Source organism: Megalops cyprinoides, chromosome 1 (genome assembly GCF_013368585.1).
Source record: "Megalops cyprinoides isolate fMegCyp1 chromosome 1, fMegCyp1.pri, whole genome shotgun sequence".
NCBI lineage: Eukaryota > Metazoa > Chordata > Actinopteri > Elopiformes > Megalopidae > Megalops > Megalops cyprinoides.
Window position 1 is genome coordinate 41,962,084 of NC_050583.1, and position 20,449 is coordinate 41,982,532.

General features: G+C 43.0%; 1 protein-coding gene across 1 annotated transcript in view; it reads left to right on the top strand.

Moving 5' to 3' along the window:
• wnk4a (WNK lysine deficient protein kinase 4a) overlaps positions 1-20,449 on the top strand; it is a 47,399-nt gene that overhangs the window by 16,004 nt on the left and 10,946 nt on the right. The window contains exons 2-9 of the mRNA XM_036541444.1: positions 5,436-5,608; positions 6,244-6,464; positions 7,389-7,546; positions 14,693-14,781; positions 15,476-15,695; positions 18,127-18,505; positions 19,167-19,324; positions 19,697-19,770. Of these exons, the coding sequence (XP_036397337.1) occupies positions 5,436-5,608; positions 6,244-6,464; positions 7,389-7,546; positions 14,693-14,781; positions 15,476-15,695; positions 18,127-18,505; positions 19,167-19,324; positions 19,697-19,770 (1,472 nt within the window). The remainder of the gene's footprint in view (positions 1-5,435; positions 5,609-6,243; positions 6,465-7,388; positions 7,547-14,692; positions 14,782-15,475; positions 15,696-18,126; positions 18,506-19,166; positions 19,325-19,696; positions 19,771-20,449) is intronic.

Consider the following 20,449-nt stretch of genomic DNA (forward strand, 5'->3'; position numbering starts at 1 on the left):
TAACATTAACTAATCAACACAGGTGTGAAACACGGGCTAAATAAGACAGGAAAGAACAGGAAGTGAGGCCATCTGTTGGTTACCCCAGGAAGCAGCAGCTGGCAACCCTGACAGGAAGTTGTGAGGCCGCCTGTTGGTCATCTTGGGAAGCAGCAGCAGCAGTAGCCAAAACCCTGACACCATATCCATTTGGACCAATGGACACGTACCAGCATAAGCCTGCCATCTGAGGAATATTGTCCAAGAGTGAAAGTGTACTTCTGCCCGCTGTACTATTACAGGGCAACTACTTCTTTGCATCTCACATGCTCTCTGGTCAGGCTCTTTGTTCTTCACGACTGTGTGCCTTGAGGGTGTGGTTCTTTGTCAGGGTTATGTTAGGGGAAGTCAATGTGAAAGTGCCTGCTAACAGACACCAACCTTGCTTATGTATTTATACCCACGGTGTCACAACAGGTGGTCTGCACTGTCTGCTACCCAGCTTTACTTACCTGTACATGTAGTTTCTACCTGCAAGGTCCCGCGGTTGCTGCACTTCAGTCACAAAGAGGGAAGAGTTCCAGCCTGCAATTCCACAGCCAGACCTGTAGGGACCAACTGAAGGCGCTTAAGTGAGAAACAATAATTCTATGAGCGCTGTCTGAGAGCTGAACTGAAACTCCGAAAGGATTTTTATGAGGTGCAGAGTGAACGAGTTGCGTTGTGTTCGCATCACATCATGACAAGCGGAAGATGAATGGAGTAAATGCGGTTGCACTTTAAAGCTTGCGCGTGCCACAGCTGCCCAGCCTCTCCAAGACTGCAGGCAGGGAACCTAATGAGCAGGACTCAATGCAGCTTGAACTCTCCACAGAGGCATCACAGAAAGCATAAATCCAATTCTGAACGAAGTCTTCTTCTATGTTATCAGTTCCGGACAGGATGGTGGGTGAGAACGCGGCCAGTTTTTCCCGAGAGGCACTGTGCGTGAGCAGCCCCCCTGTGGCATGTCTGCGCAGTTCCGGGCTGCACTGATGCCGACCCTAATTGCTTAATCTCCAGCATCTGTTTCCCAGGCCAAACCTGCATCATAAGCTGGGCTCTGTGGCACAGGTGGTGTTGAGCGTCACTGTAGCTCAAGCGCCGAGTCCCACACACGTGCCTCAGGACACGTACCAAATTACAACGGGACTCACCAACAGGGCTGCCTTTTAGTGCTCTCGTGAAACGTGAAGGCTAATGATTCACAGGTTGGGTGAAAAGGAAAGCATCACACTTCAACTTTTTTCCGTGCTTTTTAGACAGTAAATTCAGTTAACAGTAAAGCTGTCTGTTTTTGTTATAAATTGTAGTCAGTCAACTGAAAAGAGGCATCATCTTTGTGGGTGGAAGTATTTTTGTCTCATGTTTCTGGTTCTGGAGCCTTCAGTGTTGCTTAACTTACTGGTGGGTGTGAAAGCCTCGTGGATTGTGAGCCCACCTCACTGTGTTTCAGATAAAAGCCAGCAGCTAACTGTTGTGTGTGAAGTCACATGCTCCCTTTGCTGTGCTGTGTCCTGTTACTGATCAAGTGTACACACAGGATACCTGTCACACACGCCTGTTCTGTGCACACAGATCTCTGCACCCTCACAGCACTGCTGGGACCCCTTGCTAATGCTCCCACAGCCTCTATCCACATGGCATTATTGTGAGAATGGTTTATTTTTGGGTGGAGTGTTTTCAGCCTGAGTGAGGGTGAAAGCATGCTGTTTAATCAGGGGTTACTCAAGTCCAGAACTTTTCTCGCTATACTGGTGCCCCTCAGGGCTGTCAGCCAGCGCTTTTGTGAGGCATTGCTTTTACAAGCAGCCCTATCATCAGCACTGCTTATGTAACCCCAGGTATGTGGCTTCTGGCCCAAATATTCTCAGTGCTGCTCGGCAGACCCTGACTGTAGCCCCTGCCCGGCTCCCAGGGGCTAAGAATAAATCCTGCAGTAATATAAAGAGAGTAATGAAGTCCTCCATGTTTCTGCAAACTGGGAGTGCATGTGATGTGGGGACACATTCGGCTGGGCCAATTTTAAACTTGACTGCTAGTCATAATGCACATGTAAGACTACACACGGCCTTTGGGGAATATACTGCTGCAATATTTAGGTGTTGCAATATTATTTCAGTTGCAGTGTTTGGTGGAAGACTTGTGCTGTTTGACCTCAGTGAAACTGGAGAGGATGCAGGTTCCTCAGGCAGAGAAAATGGATGTTGCTCTACAAAACAAAGCCTTGTTGCACTGCTGCAAGCCTGAGACAACATTTGTAAAATTAAGGCAGAACCTGCCCTTGGGTTTCTATGAAATTTGAAGTGTGCTCTGAGTTTCCATACTTAGTTTAGTAATCCTCTGAAAAGGTTTCTCAGCAAAGACAGACTGTGTGTTTCCAACCCCATTTCTCGTAGTTGTGTTGAACTGTGGTAACCCGCGGTTTCCCCCATCCCCCCAAAACATAGTCATCAACCTTGTTTTCGTGAGCCAGGTCATATACACGAGAGGCCTTCCCACACATCGGCATCACGCCCAGCACAACAGTGGAACAGCCCAAAACACTACAGCCTCTCTCTTCTCCCTCTCACCTGGGACAGGGCACACATTTCTGCCCAGTGCTCAGAGCCCAGTGCCCAGGGGCTGATTTTAAGACACTGGCCAAAATCCTGGATGTTCCTCCAGCGAATCCTTGTGATGGCTTTAATGTGGCGAGGCTGCTTGTGCTGTTTGGTGCTGTTCCCTGCGGTCTCGCATCCAGGGGTGGAGGTTGGTGCAGGAACATCTACACACTACTGACAACACCTCACAGCACAACAAGAGAGCGAGGGATTAGGTGTGAATCCACCTTGTGCTTCTTCCCCCATGGTAATTTAGCTCAGGAAATACCAAAGGACGTAGCTTCTCAGGGCGCCCAAGGTTAAGGTCCTCCAAAGTTAACATAAAAGTGACTCTTTTTCACATATGTTTGCATATACAGTGTCTAATTTCTGTTTCAGCTATCCAGAGAAAGGCCAGCCCAGTGCTCTGAGCATTGTGGCAATCAAAAGGGTTTTGAGGAATTAGACTGCACAAAAAAGCAATGTCAAAGGGAGTTTGGAGGATTAAGTCTGATGTGTTGCTCATCTAATCACAAAGAGACCTGAGGAGTCACATCAGCACAGTATTGCCACCCCCCTTTTAAAAACACAGAGGCCTTTGTAGGCAATAGGCTTCCCTAAAGGGTAGAGCATGCTCTACGGTTTTAACCTGATTTAGGTTTTTCCATTCAGTTTGTTGCTGGTTTGCTATTAGATTCTTGCAAAAACCTGTTTGATTCATTGAAAAATCTGCACTCTGCACATGCTTATTGAAATCATAGCTTAGCTTAACAGGTCAGATCATAAAAGTGAAGATACAGATAAGAACTCAGCAGTTCTCCGTAATTTGTTATTGTTTCCTGTAGAGCTAAAACAGATGGAAGAAAGAGATTGATGAAATGCAAAAAAGAGGAGCACCAAACCAAAAGTACTCATGGAAGAATTTATTTATTATTATTCATTATTAACTTTTGCTGTAGCAAAAGCATGAGGGTTTCATTAATCCATTAACACTGAGGCAGCTTGATAGAAACAGAGTAATGGTAAGCTTATATGTAACTGCAACATATGCTGGCCTTCATTCTGGGGTCCTGATTAAAAGCGTGTTTCGCCTTATACCACACATTCCCCTCGAAATGTCCCAAACCTCCCCCTCGTTTATGCAGTGCATTTATGCGCATTTTTCTTTTCATGTGTAAGTGGTATCTGCCTCGCCTGCTGCCACACTGATCTCACATCGTTCTTATGTAATGATTTCTTCATACACGTGTTCCCTCACAGGGCTGCTGAAAAAGCCTAGTCAGATGTAAGCCCATTTTATCTGAATTACCGAGTGACCCACCTCATAGGACAACAAAGATCAGTTTCCTTTCACAGAGCACAGATGGGTGCAGGATGGATTTCAGCACTTGAATGTGTCTCTTTAAAGAAAAAGATTAAGTAATAAACATTCAATTGCACCTGCAACCAATCTGGCAAACTGGCTGGTGAAAGTCACGCCTCACATATTGAAGAAATGCCTCAGAGTTTGGAGTGATTACTGTCAGATCACTTAATTCCTCAAGTTACCTAGCAATTCCTTTGTGACTGGTTGAATAAATCTATTAATGTTCATCATTTCACTATAATTCAAAAATATATGTAACATCCACTAAATTGTGTCTAACTGTATGTAACATACAATAATACTAGTGTCTCATGACCTCTTGTCTTCTGTTTATGAGTGACTGACATTTCTGTCATTGTGCAAGCAGCATTGTTTTACAAAATACATTTCAAAGGTGACTGTCCCCTGTTAAATAAGTTCATTTGCAAATATTAAATCACTGATTCCTGTCTTCAGGACTTTCCAAAATTCAGGATTTTCTCGGAAAACAAAAAGACTGACAACTCATTGCCCCACTCGCCCTCAGCCACTGCTGACTTGCTCCCGATCCTATGGTTATATAATCGGTTGCCATGTTTTCCTACTTTCCCTCCTGTCCCACCTGCTGCCTGGATCATCAAAATGCTAAGTGTAAATAACACAAGTCGTGGAAGCGCAGCTTGGTTTTGAAGGATTGGTGTATGTATGTTGGTGTTTGTATCTTAGTAACGTGCTGTAGATGGTATGAGAGAATATACTTCCATTCATGCGATTGGGACCCCTGGTAAAGAGTCTCTGTGTTCTGGGGTGGAAAAACGAGGGGTATGTTTGTGCTGATTGAACAGACTAATTGACATTGCATAACTTGTGGATGTTTAAGTGAGTGGTACTTTTTCCCTCATTCAGCTGGGAGGTGGGAGACAGATCTCCTATGTTGATGGGGCCCATTGCTGAGTGTGCCAGTCAATCAGTTGTAAACACAAACACAGTTACTCCTGTTTCCCAAAACAGTCACAGTGGAATATATAGGCCTCCTGGCAGTTTTCCCACTGGCTTCCTATGCACTGCAGACAGGACTCTTTTATCCAGACCTACATAAATAGTAACTAAATAGTGTCTTTCATGATAAATGCATCACAAGAACAGCTGGGTTTGTGCTTTCTGGTATACTGAAGCAATGCAGTTGCAATGCAGATTTCATCACAATTTTTTCTTAACCAACTCCAAAAACATATGCTTAATTTTTTGTCCTGTTTTCCATCAGCAATATATCTCTATATATATATAGAAAAAAGAAGCACACTTTCATTATTGATGCTTGTTGAGTTTAATAAGATATACTGCACCGTGTTGGCTGTGGTGCTAGACCTTATGAGATCATTTCTAAGTGTCTGTGATTGATTCTCATTTAGTAGAAGGGTACAACTGTTGGCTGTTTGTGGTGATGTGTGATTGATGTGGCCTATAATCCCTCCTCTTCTTCACCCCAGACACGGAAGCTGACGAAGGTGGAGAGGCAACGCTTCAGTGAGGAGGTGGAAATGCTCAAAGGCCTGCAGCACCCAAACATCGTGCGCTTCTATGACTCCTGGAAGTCCACTGTGAAGGGCCACAAGTGCATCATCCTAGTCACTGAGCTCATGACCTCTGGCACCCTAAAGACGTAAGTCCTCTTGCCCCCTGTTCCTTACATACACGATAAAGCTGGGAGGCGGGAGCCTGGGGGAGCTTTTTACTCTAAAGAGCACTTATGGCTGTTGCTCTGAAAAAAATGGTCAGTAGTATGTCTTGAACTTACAGTTTGACATGTGTATCTACAAATTAATTTGAGGTTTCCTGAAAAACATATCTGAAAATGAACCCCATGGAAAATGTTTAGCTCAACATACCAAGCATACATCATGTCAGTGGTCCTCACAAGCCTGATTTATGAATGCATGACACATTCAATCAGTTTGTCTAGGTTTTATTTTTCTGTAGGGACACCCTCAGAGCTATTTTAAACTATCTTAAACAGTTTGTCACCAGGGTGCAGTTTGCAAAGCAGAGTACCCTCAACTAAGAACTCCTCAATACTAGTACCTCACAGCCAGTAATACCAATATTAGGTTTATGATATGGTAGTAAAGCACATAAACAAAATGTATTTGATGTTGCTGATTTAGAGATAGCCAAGATACTGCTACAGAATCTTCTTAACTCTGTGATGAGCAACACTGCTTTGTTATGCTGTGAGATAGATGGAGAGTGGTACGCTTTGGTACCCTGGCCGTTAGCTCAGGCCTCTCTCTCCTGCAGGTACTTGAAGAGGTTCAAAGAGATGAAGCTGAAGCTGCTGCAGCGCTGGAGCCGCCAGATCCTGAAGGGCCTGCACTTCCTGCACACGCGCACCCCTCCCATCATCCACCGCGACCTCAAGTGTGACAACATCTTCATCACCGGCCCCACTGGCTCTGTAAAGATTGGGGACCTAGGCCTGGCCACCCTTAAGAGTGCCTCCTTTGCCAAGAGTGTCATTGGTGAGTATCATGTGCATTCCAGTAGGGGTCCATCAAGGTTCTGTCATAGGTCCATTAGCAATGGCTGTAATATAGTGACATGGGCTTTCATTGGTCTAATAGGATGATATTCCCTCTATATCAAAAATTTAATTGTTATCTTGAAGTAAATAATTATTTTTGCAACCAATTTCATATAGTGTAGGCATTACATATATTCACACCTTTAAAAAAGTGTGTTCCAAAACACACCTGCCAGGATCTTCTCATTGATATTCCTGTCATATGTATACCCCACAAGAGCTCACAAAATACCACATGGATTTACATTTACCAGGAATCTCAGAGCTACATTTTTAATGACTGATTGTCTTAGCAGATTCTCTTATCCAAGGATGACTTACAACATTTGCAGTTTTGCATAATATGCATTGGAAAGCCATTTATACATCTGAGTATTACCAGAGGTAAATAACCCTGCTCAAGGGAACAGCCGCAGTATCTCACGCACGATTGAAATGCATGACCATCAGGCCTTCAGTCCAGCGCTCAAACTATTACACCGCATGCCACACATGTGATATCTATTACTTGTTCAGATTGTGGTCATGTGTTACTGTGGTTCTCTGTGAGTCCTCCTCTACCCTGACATCATCGATCCCCTCAGCCTTTACATCTCAGGCACAGATATGCACTGTTTACAAGCTGGTGGAGTTAGCAAAGCACAGCCCTCAACAGTAATACCGCTCATTGTTCATATGTCTCTGACATTGCATGATGTTCTTATTCGTTTATGCCCCTGCAGCATGTGCAAGTGATTCCTCCGCGGATTCAGCTGCTTGAGCTCTCCGTATCTTTACAGTGCATCGTATGAGGTGCCAGTAGAGGAAACTGGTCTGAGGGAGCAGTCATTGTCTTAAGCTGCTGCTGTCTGTGTCATGGCAGGGACCCCAGAGTTCATGGCCCCGGAGATGTATGAGGAGAAGTACGACGAGGCGGTGGATGTCTATGCCTTTGGGATGTGCATCCTTGAGATGACCACGTCTGAGTACCCCTACTCCGAGTGCCAAAACGCTGCTCAGATCTACCGCAAAGTCACCAGTGTGAGTGGTGCTTGTGATGTGGGCTTCATGTAAATGACCATGACGGGTTGCTGTTCACCATTGCATGTTCTGATGACTCCATCAAAAAATCTACAGCGCCATTCTGTCACCATTCAGCCTCAAGCAAGTAAATAGTGATAGATGAATAGAAAATTATTGTTATTATTATTAGTGGTCAGAGATTGTAGTGATAGTTTCTTTAATTTCTTAATAATTAAATGTAGGTTTCAAACAAACAGCCACCTCTTGATTGAGGATACAGACACCGTGCCCAGAAGTGCACCAACTAAGTATGACATAGTGCTATGCAGAACTTCCCAGCTGAAGGTTAAAGCTTGAATGTAAGTTTTATGTCACACCTGGCAGCCATGGAATTTCATGTGAGTTACAGTGTCGTCTCAGATGCCCAAATGTACTTCCCAAGATAGGACATTGGATTTTTTTTACACATGTATGTGAGTGAGGCTAATATACCAGAGCATCGCATTTGCTTCAGGCAGCAAGCAACAGGCAGCTTGTTTCTCTTCAACATGTGAAGAATTCAGTTTTCAGTGCCATTTACTTAAGCTCTGTTTCACTGCAGCTCATTGATTTAGCATAACTGATGTGTTACTGATTAGATCCTCTCTCTGAAGAGAGTATTGTGAGGATTTGAGTCTCTCGAAAGCAACCACACTGTTATCTTCTTCCCTAACCCTTTCCATTCTTACATGAACCTCTAGGAGAACATTTACAAGGCCGTAAACGTAAAGCTGAAAATTCTACAGATCTCTTCAGATGGACATTTGTTTACAGGAAGGCAAAGAAGAGTTTGTCTTTTCAGAGCTGTAATTGCATTTGGAAAATGCCCTTCCAAATTACTTTGTAATTATCTTTAATTTCCAACCCTCATTTAGGCCTGCAGCCAGTTGCTGCAATTTAACAAGGCCAGAACGAATAGAGTTCTGTCCTATAGAACTGCAGCTTGCGTGATCACTGGTTAGTGATCTGTTTAAAATGTAAAACTAATTTCAAAGCCTTGCCCACATTTGCATTTCCCTGAAAAAGTCCCCTTGAGTTCAGTTAGATTTGGTTTAAAGCCTTGTTAAAGTAATTATGTCCATCAAATTATTCTAAAAGGGCCAGGATTTTCAAAGAAGTATAACTGAGGGAAGGTAATGTGGCAGCGAGAATAAGCACACAGCTAAGAGCTGCCTTTAGGAGCAGGGTTGGGGACTAGAGGAAGATGATTAAAATGTGGGCATGCTTAGGTTATGGTGATACACATTTTCTAAATGACATCTCTAAGCTGCACAAACAATGTCTGATCCCTTTTTTTAGGGGAAATCTGAAACCTAAACAAAAAACACTGTAGCTGCAAAAGCCATAAAATGAGAGCACTATTGCCACGGTTCCTGAAAACAAATACTATCAGGGACAAATGGTAGTCTTCCATCAAGGGAGCATTTCATATGCAGACAGCTGTGGTGACTGTGGCAATAACATGGTTTGGTAGTGGTAAGATACATCTAGTATATACATATATATAGTTCAATATCAGATCAAAGATGTTGTTCATCATTCAAACATTTTGCAGTGGAATGATTCAACTATGCTTTCAAGTGAGAATAACAGCCATTACTGTTTCTTTAGTTTGCAGTGTAGTACAGTTTCATGCACCTTTCACAGTGTATATACCATTTCACATGCATAACAATAGAGCACAGACAAGAACCTAGACAACATGGTCACCAGACCAGGAGAAAGCCGATGGAAAAAAGCTAGGAAGCATATATTTGTGGTAATGTTTGAGGGTGGTGGGGAAGCATTGCGATCAGAAACACATTGTTGATTCTTCGACCTCCAGCAGACACTGTTGTAGTTGCATGTTTTTAAGTGACTGTCTTAAAATATGTTTTGTATTTTCCCCTCAATTTATAATTATTAATTTTAAAAAGTGTGCAAAGAATTTAAATAATACTTTTGCCATGATCATCAGGTTTGAGTGTAACATTGCACATTGTGACTTGCGAGCTAGAACTTTTTGAAAATTTGGTCCACGGGTGCAGAGAGTCCTTTCATTTTTGTTTTTCCTTTGGGCATGTTAGTAATTCACTCTGGCGTAAAATTAGAATTCAAGGGCTTGTGATCAGATGAGTTCCTCTCTTCTTCAGTCTTCCTGCATTTTTTTCTACTGTCCTTATATCTTATTTACGAGGGTATTTCTAGAATAATGTGTGTCCTCCACCCTTGCTCATCAAAAGTGAAAGGGGGAATGAAGCCGCAAAATGAGACAGTCTATAACTTAATTTAATAACACAGATAAGGAAGTTTGTACCTTAGTCTATAGAAATTAAAAAGGAAATGAGAATTTCATTTGAAAGACTCATAAACAAATGAATACTTTGTGTGGAGGTGAGATAAGGACCACAAGTTGAAGGGTCCACGGAGATGGAAGCAAAGGAAAGATTTTCTGGCATCCCAGCAAACATAATGGCCCAGCTAGGTGAAGATGCCACGATACAAAGATAGCGCAGGGAAAATAAATTAACTGTGTCTATTAAAAGACACAGTGTTCATGGAAGTGACAGAATCTATAGTACAGTTACATGGAAGATAGATAAGATCAAGTTTGGCAGGGAGTAATGAGCCTGAGATCGTATCTGTTAAAACACTTGTAAAACTCTTTCCAATGTAACCCGTTTAAGGACATTGTTTATTTCAAGTACTTTGTGGGTTTGAAGCATTAACTGTAGTCGGTTCAAAATAAATGCTTTTAGAACACAGTAGGAAATGTGGTCATTTTGTTTTGTATGAAAGAACAAACAGATACCACAAAAGTTACTTTGTCCTTGAAACCTTTGGGTGGGTGAAGAAACCACATCCACACTGAATGATTTATCACAGTGAGCTTAACCAATGACATACAGGTCTTCATTTCCCCCTTTTTTTTCATCCCCGAGTTAAGATGAATGTTATAATCAGGGCGTTAGACCAGTGCATAACAGGTGTCAATCTGACCTTGTTTTGATTGTGGAGTGAAGGATGATCTGTGCAGCCCCGTTATCTGTGTTTTTGAAAGGAGAGGAATTTCAGGCTGCTGCTGACCCACATTAGGCTGTTATGAACATTGGTAAGTAAACCTCTTGTCTGTTCAGCCCTTTGCTGCTGGCAGCAGGGTAGTAAAACAGGCACATTATAAACATATTTTGCTTTAATGCCCCTTTTGAGTCCTGTGAATACACCCTAGAGGCACTCTTAATGATTATCAAAGAAAGGTCATTGCAGCAGTAAGTTGTAGAGGCGCCATTTGTTCGAGAACTTCTTAAGTGTTGCTTCTCAGAATTGGAATTCCTTTTAACCTTGACGTGCTTACAAAACCTACTTCAGAAGACATGTGTGGTTTCCATAGCAGCAAATGTTTTTTATTCTTTCTCCTTAGCACCCTTTAAATGAACTTGTAAGTGGATAATATCGTACACCGTATATACTGCCATGATATATACGGTGCTCGAGCTTGTATGATTTTGTTTCACAAACTTCCACTGCACCCTGTGACTTTCAAGTCTTTCAAGAAAAGTGTGTCGTTACTGTATATTGTTCCAAACTGTCTCGCTGTCTCGTTGCATAGCCAACAGCTCTGTTAAATCCCTGCTGTCAGGAAGTGTTTTTTTCTCTTTCTTATATGTGTTTTTGCTGTTTAGATTGCTGTTCATCCTTCAGTTGCCATTACTCCAAAAAGGCACCTGATAGAGCTGTTTTTTATGGAATGGTCAGGACTGGTGTTCAGTGTTATGATCTTTGTTTGGATTCCCAACTCTGAGCCATAGGCCCTAAGGGTCGTAAGGCGATAATGTAAAGGAATAAATCAGTTAAACAGGCCCATGACTAAACCCTGTCCCTCCCATTCACTGTATAGCTATCTGGAGTGATACTTCCAATACCTCCTTCCCCTGCTATATAAGAATGCTGAGACAAATGCATTGCTGAGCTGCGGGGGATGGGGAATGGGGGGGGGGGGGGATTCTCCTGAAACCAAGACTAGGAACCGGCTGGAATAACAGCCCCTGGTCTGTAGCTCCACCCACTGCAGGGCCATATTTAGCAAGTCACAACTGTGGGCGTATTGCGGTTCAGCACCCCACTTTTAATTCATCTACCCACTCACAGAGCTTAGTAATATAATGATGAGAGCATGTGTCTAAAGGATTGCAGCTTTCTTTTATTATTTCTGCACCTCCGTTAGAGAAATATCCTTAGCAAAGACATTCAGACCAGCAAAATGAGTTGCACGTAGACTCCTGCGTATCCCTGCTTGTTGTTTAACACTGCATAATGCAGAGAGCTCTTGAATAATTACTCAGGTACATTACATGAGCCGCCCTGGAGTGTTATGATTAAATTTAGTTAAATAATACGTCTTTTGTGATGTGCTGTAGTCTGGGGGACGCAAGTTTGTTTCAATGACCGTTGTTCACTGCAGTCTCACAGATACAGTATGTTTTGAATACCATTACACTTGTGTATTGTTTCAAGGTACTGATTCATCTGAAGCCATAATAGCCAAACATTTGGGGCTGCAAAGAAAATACGTCTTTGTTCTTTCATTAGAAGTAGTTTGAGTGTATTTATGCAATCAGGGGAACTCTAATGGTATCATGGAATTTAGCCATGGTTAGAAATGCAGCCTGCTGCTGTTTCCAAGTAAGCCTAACACAGTCTGTTAATACAAAATATTTGCACTTCAGTTCTGCTGTGTTCCTCATAAAAATCTGGATTTGTTTACCCCACTCACAGAGGTCTATAAAATAACTGAAACACTATCATTTCGCTCTTGTTTTTTATGGATTGCTTGCTAGTGCCGTGATGATGACAAGAACTGTCTATTTTGTGACAGAGCAACAGTACAATTAAGCAGTTTTGTCTGCAGGAGAAGAAAAACACCATTATCCTTATAAATGTTTGTGTAAAAAAAGTATTAGCAGGGGAGAGCACTGTGATTATGATGTCTGTCATCTATGCTGCCTCTCCCTCTGGTCTATCTCTTTCCCTCCCATCTGCCTTAGACAGGAGTGCATGCCTTTGTGTTTCGTGGTGAAAGTATCAGATTATGGTTAGTCCACACAATGTTACAATGTGTGGAACTAGGGCTATCTGTCTGACTGAAACCAAGATCAACAAAAAGGGGCTTTCTACCTGAAGATCCTCTTGGAGACAGTTAGTGTGTTGGGGAAACCACTCAACAGAAGGTTCTGGATCCACTTGAAACTATTTACCTCCTTACAAGCCATCCCTTTGAAAGCCAAGACTTTGTTTTCTTATGTGGCTGATAACTGTTTTCTACCATGTGCTATGAATGGCATGGGGTTTAACTTTTGTGTACTTTGCATGTGCCAGTCACTGTTTCTTTTAGCATGGGTGTTAATGGGAGCTGTACCTAACAGAGTGGATGCAACATATTGAGCTAAGGAGGTTTGCTTTTGGAAGCAAAGCTGCATTATCATTTAAACTGCTTTCTGAGAAAAGGGGTCATGTTGGGATAATGTTATGTTAGTCTTACTTGTCTGGTCTGTACATTTCACTATATGGTGTTTACTGTCTTGAAGCAGTAATAAGAAGTTTAACACTTTAAGTTATCCCGTTAGAGCATTATGCAATAGTAGTTTAAGCCTTTAATAAGTCAATTTATAACTGAAAGCAAAGCCAAGATCCTATGCTGAAATGTTCAGCCTGCCAACTTATCCACTACCAGCACTCAGTAAAACTGTGGTTTTGGAGTGGGTTTCATATCCACATTGAAAAGGCAGTCAGTATGATTATTTTTCATTTTTATTTCCCTCTTTAGTAAATCTTGCAAAAGCAGTTACCTCATTTTTCCACAGAGCACTTCCAGAATTCTACATCACTTCAGTCAACACTTTCATATCAGCGCTGAAATGTTTCTTTTCAAACTGAACCTGACTCCATTCTTCACATGGCAGTGAAGACAGTCAACGACACCACATTTCTCTCGTAATGTTGCCATTGGTAGGCCTTCATGTTCCGTGAATTTTGTTTTCCTCTCCTCTCCCTCTCCTTCAGTTGCGCTCAATGTTATGCCTCCTTCCCCGCCCGTGCTCTTCATGCTCCCTCCTGTCGTCTCTCTGATGACACCCCAGTGGCAGCGGACGCCACAGTATCATGCAGGCTGGTGGCTGCTGACGTAATTTAGCCTTTGAGGCTCCTCTGCAACAGGGGCAGCAGTCACATCACAGTGGCTGAAGACGACTGTTTTGGTGTCAATAGAGAGCAATGATGAGGGACACTGTTTGAGCAGCACACACGGGGACACAGGAGACAGGGAACATGGCGCTCTTCACAGCGCTCCCTAGCTGGTCTTAATTCAGTCAGGAACCCGTTTTCTCAGGTCACCAGAACCTGCATCAGACCATGCAGCATGCTGTACGTACACACAATCCAGTAGCTGAAAGCCCTGATTTCCCTCTTGAGGATGCTTAAAGCTGTGTGAGCATACTTCTTGAGCAGACAGAATATGGCCCCCAGAATATTATCACCCCTCTTCATCCTACCGTTCACCCAACACCATAACCTTCTGCAGCAAACACAAATCCGTTTGTTCAGTGCTGTAATTGTGTGTACAAATACATGAATCTGCACGATTTGCTCTACATGTGTGTGTTCTTTACATATTCCTGTTGCTGTTACTGATCACTGGTGTTCTCAACAGATTAGGGGCAATGTCTGCGTGCTGAAACAGCTTTGTGCAGTACCACCACCAGGACTCAGCAGGCAGAACTTCTGCCCTGTAGCTGTGGTCTCCCTCAGACTTATGTCCTCTAATCCGCTCACTCCCACCCATGTGGCTTAAACTACTTTACCAGGAGTGTGCTTTGGGCTTACAGGTGTTAGCTCGCTCCAAAGCTACGTTAATTCCTCCCGGCATGGCCAGTTCCTGCAGGCACTGCTGTATATGGGGAGCCAAGAGGCAGGATACATTAGCCTGAAAGTATTGCTTTTGTCACCTTCATTAACCCTTAATATAACAGCATTTCCACTGTCTTTTAAGTGCTTAATTTCTTAGGAAATTGATTTCATTCCCTGCTCTTTCATTCCCTGCTCTTCAAATGCTGGTGGCATTTAAATATTTCCTTTTGCTCCTGTTCACAGGGAATGAAGCCTGACAGCTTCTTCAAAGTAAAAGTCCCTGAGCTGAAAGAGATTATTGAGGGATGCATTCGCATGAATAAAGACGAAAGGTAACTGAGACACTTTTCTCCCATTCAAGCCATCTTTCAGTGTTCAATTACAATCTTGTTTAGCAGATGATATTTTTAGGCTTTTATTGGTAATGTGAATACAGATTTAATGTTCAGGTTCATCAACAGAATAGAAACTGAACCAGTCATGTTTGTATTTCTAGAAATAGTAACCTGCTGGTCAGCTGTGTCTTGAGTAATTGACATCTGTCAAAATAAATCAAGTATTTGTGCAGGCCAGAGGCTCAGATCAAGGCAAAACTTTGACCCAGCCACTTATCCAAACATTGAAACTGTCCCTTTTTTCTTTTTGCAAAAATAACAAACAAATATCTGATAAACAATCCTGTGTTATGCTTGACAATGATTTAGAAAAGTTTTATGTACATTTACAAATAAAACTGAACCTGAATGCTTTCAAATGTCTTTAATGAATGTTAACATTCTAAGTTTAGGTAATGGCCAACACAACCCCACCCCAGCTACCTCACGGGTTGGGCAACACACGCAGGATTCCCAGCCAACACACATAACACTGCCATGATGTTTTGGTAGCAAGGTAGCAACACACAAACATCGCTACTTCTCCAGAAGGACATTGAGAAAACCTTGTTGACACAGGGTTTGTCTGGCCTCAAACACAGGAAAACCACAGCGAGTGGTGTGTAAAGGCTCTCTTGTGTCTGTTGTGCAGGTACACCATCCAGGACCTGTTGGAGCACACCTTCTTCCAGGAGCACAATGGGGTACACGTGGAGTTGGCCGAGGAGGACGACATGGTGAAGCCGGGCCTCAAGCTGTGGCTCCGCATGGACGACACCAAGAAGCTGCATGGGAAATACAAGGACAACAATGCCATCGAGTTCCTGTTTGAGCTCTATAAGGACATTCCCGAGGAAGTGGCTCAGGAAATGGTACGCATTGGTACACCCACCATCTTGGATTAGGACTTTAAAGCCCTCGAAGATCAGAGATGGAGGCACTCTTGCTGTAGTATCCAGCGTGAGCCAAGCCTTCCCACCTCGGGTACTTAATTATTTGCCACATTAAGCCTCTATTTACCAACTCTGAAAGTTAACCATTTAAAGAAAGCTGTAAATCCTCAGAACTGTGGAGCTTTCAGGCAAGGATTGACACTGAGCATTTAAGAACACTAAATATTCGGAAATAGTCAGACACATGTTGATACAGTATACCACAAAGTATGTACCCTCAGCGATAGGCTTAGTTTTATTTGTGACAGAACATTGTGTGTAGGGTTGAAGAAAGAGAGTGGACATTGATAGGATAAATATTCAAAAAGATCTATTAAAAAAAGGTAAACAACAAAAATGGATTGTTTTAAGGATTCTGCAGTTCCTTGAGTGAAAGAGGAATTGTTTCATGAGTTGCAGTATAGTTCATATTGGGCCTAAAATGCTGAATGCCCCTTGGGTGGAATACATTCACCCCAGCTTTGTTAACCACAGAGAACATTCAGAGCAGAAGCCCTGAAATGAGAAACAGCAGGCAAGTCCACATTATGATTAAGCTGAATAATGTACTCACTGCTTTCCATCTTATATAGCCAGAATGCCACAATTCTAAATTACTCTCTTTACTTACGAAACCAAAATGTCTTGATAAAGTGGGCAATTTTCAATGTTACATTGACCAATCACCATTTTGAACATCAACATTATAAGTGACGTACTTTTGTAACATCTATATCCTGAACAATATAAACTTTATCAATGGAAGCGTCAGTGCTCAAAGGCCACTATCCCCTGAAACCGTGGATATTTGTGGGTGAGCAGGCTGTGATGTGAGGCCATCTTGCCCAGACACAATGTTAAGGTTGTGGCTCATTTTGGTAGGGCTTGAATAATATTATGCTCACACTCACTGGTCTGGGATTGTTGCTAGCCTCGTCTGACACTGTTGCTTGTTTAAATCGAATGGATACACCTATGTTCCATTGTGCTGGAAGTCGCTCTGGATAAGAGTGTCTGCTAAAGGCACATAATGTAATGTAATGTAATTGTGCACTCATCACCTCGGGAAATGTGAGAACATTGCTCTGGGTTTAGGAGGAACAGGAGGTCATGCGTTTAATAATATAATGGCACCCAGGCTTATTATGAAACAGCCCACATGTCCTCCTGTCCATGTGAAGGTCACTTTTAATGAGAAGAGTCCCATAATGTTTCCCCTCTCAATTTTCCCTCATTTCTTTTCAGTGAGTGCAAATTTAATATCCGGCCATCTAGTTAAGTTCCTCTTTGTTACCTGCATGTTTTGGAGTTTGGTGGGGGCGGTGGGGGGTTAAGGAAAACAGACTGCGAACTTTCTTATGTTGGTGGAATTTGACCTAATGATATTGAGATGTGCAACCTTCTTTTAGCCACTCAAAGAAAGCCTTGTTTCTGTTCCTGCCTCTGTCACCTGCATCACAACTATGCTGACCATTTTTGTATTAAGATAGCATGTTCGAATTTGAATTAAGGCAGTTTTAATTTCATTTGTCTTTTTCCTAGATCTTAGGGAAATATGGTATCTTGCTGCGCAGACATCCTGTTGTCAGGAAAATGTATTTTGAAGCGTAAATCAATATTATCATTATGTGCATTGTACAGCACCGATGGAAGTGGGTGTTGAAATGTTACGCTTTTTTAGATGTGACACCTTATCTGATTCTGTACATTTAGTGCAATTCTTTTTCAGCATTTTTTAAAGACGTTCAAGTTTCCTTCATTTAGTGATAGTTAATCAATCGACTGCTGTATGAGGCACCCAGGCAATGTTTAGAGTGTGGTAACACATAAGACACAGCATTGTCTGCATTGTATTAGCTAGCTTTTGTTGCAAATACAATTGGATGATTATATTATTTCATCAGAGGCGGTGAACAAATAGCATGTCTCATTGATAAACAACAGACTGGTAGTAACATTTTTATGTACAAGCTGTCTTGAATACACAGAATAGAAAAAGAAACATTTTTGAGGATCTGCATTAAATTTAACCACAGCAGAAGCTTCTGTGATGTTTTCTTTAAAGGTTTGTAGGGATTTATTTTTCATCCTGCTGAAAACTTTCTGCAACATGGACCTGTCCTTTTCTGTCATGCTCCAGTGGGGTGGATGGATATAGCTGCAGTAGATACAGCTGAAGTCAGGCTAGAGGAACTAACATAAAACTAGATGAAGGCATACAACCAATAGCTCACATCTATATTTGTATGATACATATACAGTAGTATATGTGTGTGTAGTTAGAGACATTTAGCTTTAGTGGACGTAAGAGTGTCCTGACTCTGTGGGCGGGGTGCAACATGTTGTTTTTCCTCTTCATGTCTTCTCCCAGGTGGTGCTGGGCTTTGTATGTGAGGCAGACTACAAGCTAGTGGCGAAGGCGATCCGTGACCGGGTGGCGGCCATCAAGCGCCAGCGTGAGAAGCAGAGACGTCAGGCAGAGGAGCTGAAGAAAAAGAAGCAGGAGGAGGTGATCGAGGAGGAGCCAGAGGCAGAGCCTCCCTCTCCGGGGCTGCAGAGCCAGACCTCCGAGAGCTCTACCCCTGCCCAGTCACCGCCTGCTGTCACTTCCTCCTGCCCTGGCGCATCTCCCGCTAACGGCTCGGTGGACTCCGGCATCAACGCCAGCTTCCCAGCTGAGCCCGAGGAGCCGGAGGCAGACCAGCACCAGCACTATCACATCCGCCACACCAGCTGCTCCTCCGCCACATGTAAGCACAGCACTGGAGACGAGACATATAGTGATGTGCATGTCAGTTATTATCACTGCCATTATCATCGAGAATTTTCATCCTTGATGGCGTCACTCAAGATGCCTGTCGTTCTCAGTCATCACATTGCAACTAGAAACATGGAAAGGGAGTTGCACAGAGGTTACCCAATCCAAGGAACAAACTGTCCACCGTCCTTCTCTGAACTTTCGTGTCAGTTGGCACACAGCGGGTAGTCCGTACAGTTGGATAAGGCCCCTGGAAGTGAATGTGGCAGGGTGAAATTTGAACCTGAAGATTAAGTGAATGATTCAGTCAGTCCCCGTGGTGTGCTTTAACTGTTTAACTGTGTCTTTAACTGTGTGTGTGTGTGTATATGTTTTAGATGAACAGCAGTGCCACTTCTTGATAACAGAAAATGTGCAGGTTTGGCATCAGTCCAGCTTCAAAACACCATGGCGATATAGCTCCCTTTAATTTAGCTTAATCCCATTTAGTTCTGTTTGTGTTTTCCCATCTGAATTCCAAAGCGTTTGTTGTGGTTACCCTGGAGTGGTGCTAATCTGGGCCGAAGTACTTGCGGTCGTTTCTCTGCTCGTTGTGTCAGCCCGCCAGGCCAGCGCCATGTGCTAACAGCCCCTTGCTTGTGTTGTTTTGACAGCTGACTGCGAGACGGACGGCTATTTGAGTTCCTCTGGCCTGCAGGACCCCATGGAGGGGCTTTCCCCCGCAGCCAGCCATGCCCCATGCACCCCAGCCCTACCCACAGAGATCCCTCCCATTCATGCTCCTCCAATCCCAGCCCTCCGGTTCCCCTCGGTGAGTCTGAGCCTGTTTATGGAGGAGGTCAGGTGAGAGCGTCAGAGAAGAAAGACGTATGTGGATACTGGCCCCAGTATCGAACAGCTCTGCACATCACATGCAGTTGCTTATCATTTGGCATTCCTAAGTTTATCATCACTCCTCCATCTTACTTTAATTGTGTCCCATTTTGTTTGTTTGCAGCTGTCAGTAATTACCATGTTGTTGAAAAGCATTCTCTGTTAGACGGTGGCATGCTTTACACTTGCAAATAGGCTGCCATTATACCATTATTATTAGGACCAGTATAATTACTGTCATTACTGCTAGTAGTATTTATACATAGTATGCTGTGTACATGGAGGCTGATTTTGTTGTTTTCATTCCTAGAGTATCGCTGTATCCCTCAATCCTGAGCGTGGTCATTCTGGGCCAGCCAGTGGCTTCTCCTCCCCTGTTGACAGGTAGCCTTTTGCTGTAATCTTTCAGCTTCTATATGTAGCACACCCACCCTGAAGGGAGTACATGAATTACAGCCATTTAGATGTATTTACAGCAGCAGAACTTCCACGTTTATATTTAACTTCAGATTTCCACAGTGTTGTGTTTTCTTTTCTCTGGCATGTGAAAAAGAATGGCTTTGCTCTCTGTGGGGGGGAAAAACTCCCATCTGGGGTTCATCCTCTCCAGAGTCTATTGTTTCTGAAAGGAGCCACACATGTTGCGTACAGTATGTGAAAGTAGAGCGATTTCATGGTTGCTGGATTGCTTTCCTTCATGTGTAATGGTAAAAGGTCTCCCTCATGTTGCTATGTGAAGGAAAACAGAACCCGAGAGCTCAGCTTTTAATGACAGGAAGTGCTCAGAGTACCTCCTCAGGCGAGCTATCTGTGACCTCCTCTCATTTCAATTAGGCTACACATTTCGCTCTTCCCGAGTAGCCGCATTGACGTCACATTTTAGCATCAAAGGTGTATTTATTTGCAAATTAGATGCAAATGCACATATATTTATTGAAATGAAATTTAGGTTTTCCATTGGTATAACATTGGTCTTACATTGACCTTCTAAATGGAATTAAAAGGTCATCCTAGTATCTAGGAGCTGGTTTGAATGTAATGCAAATGTATCCTTTGTGAAAGT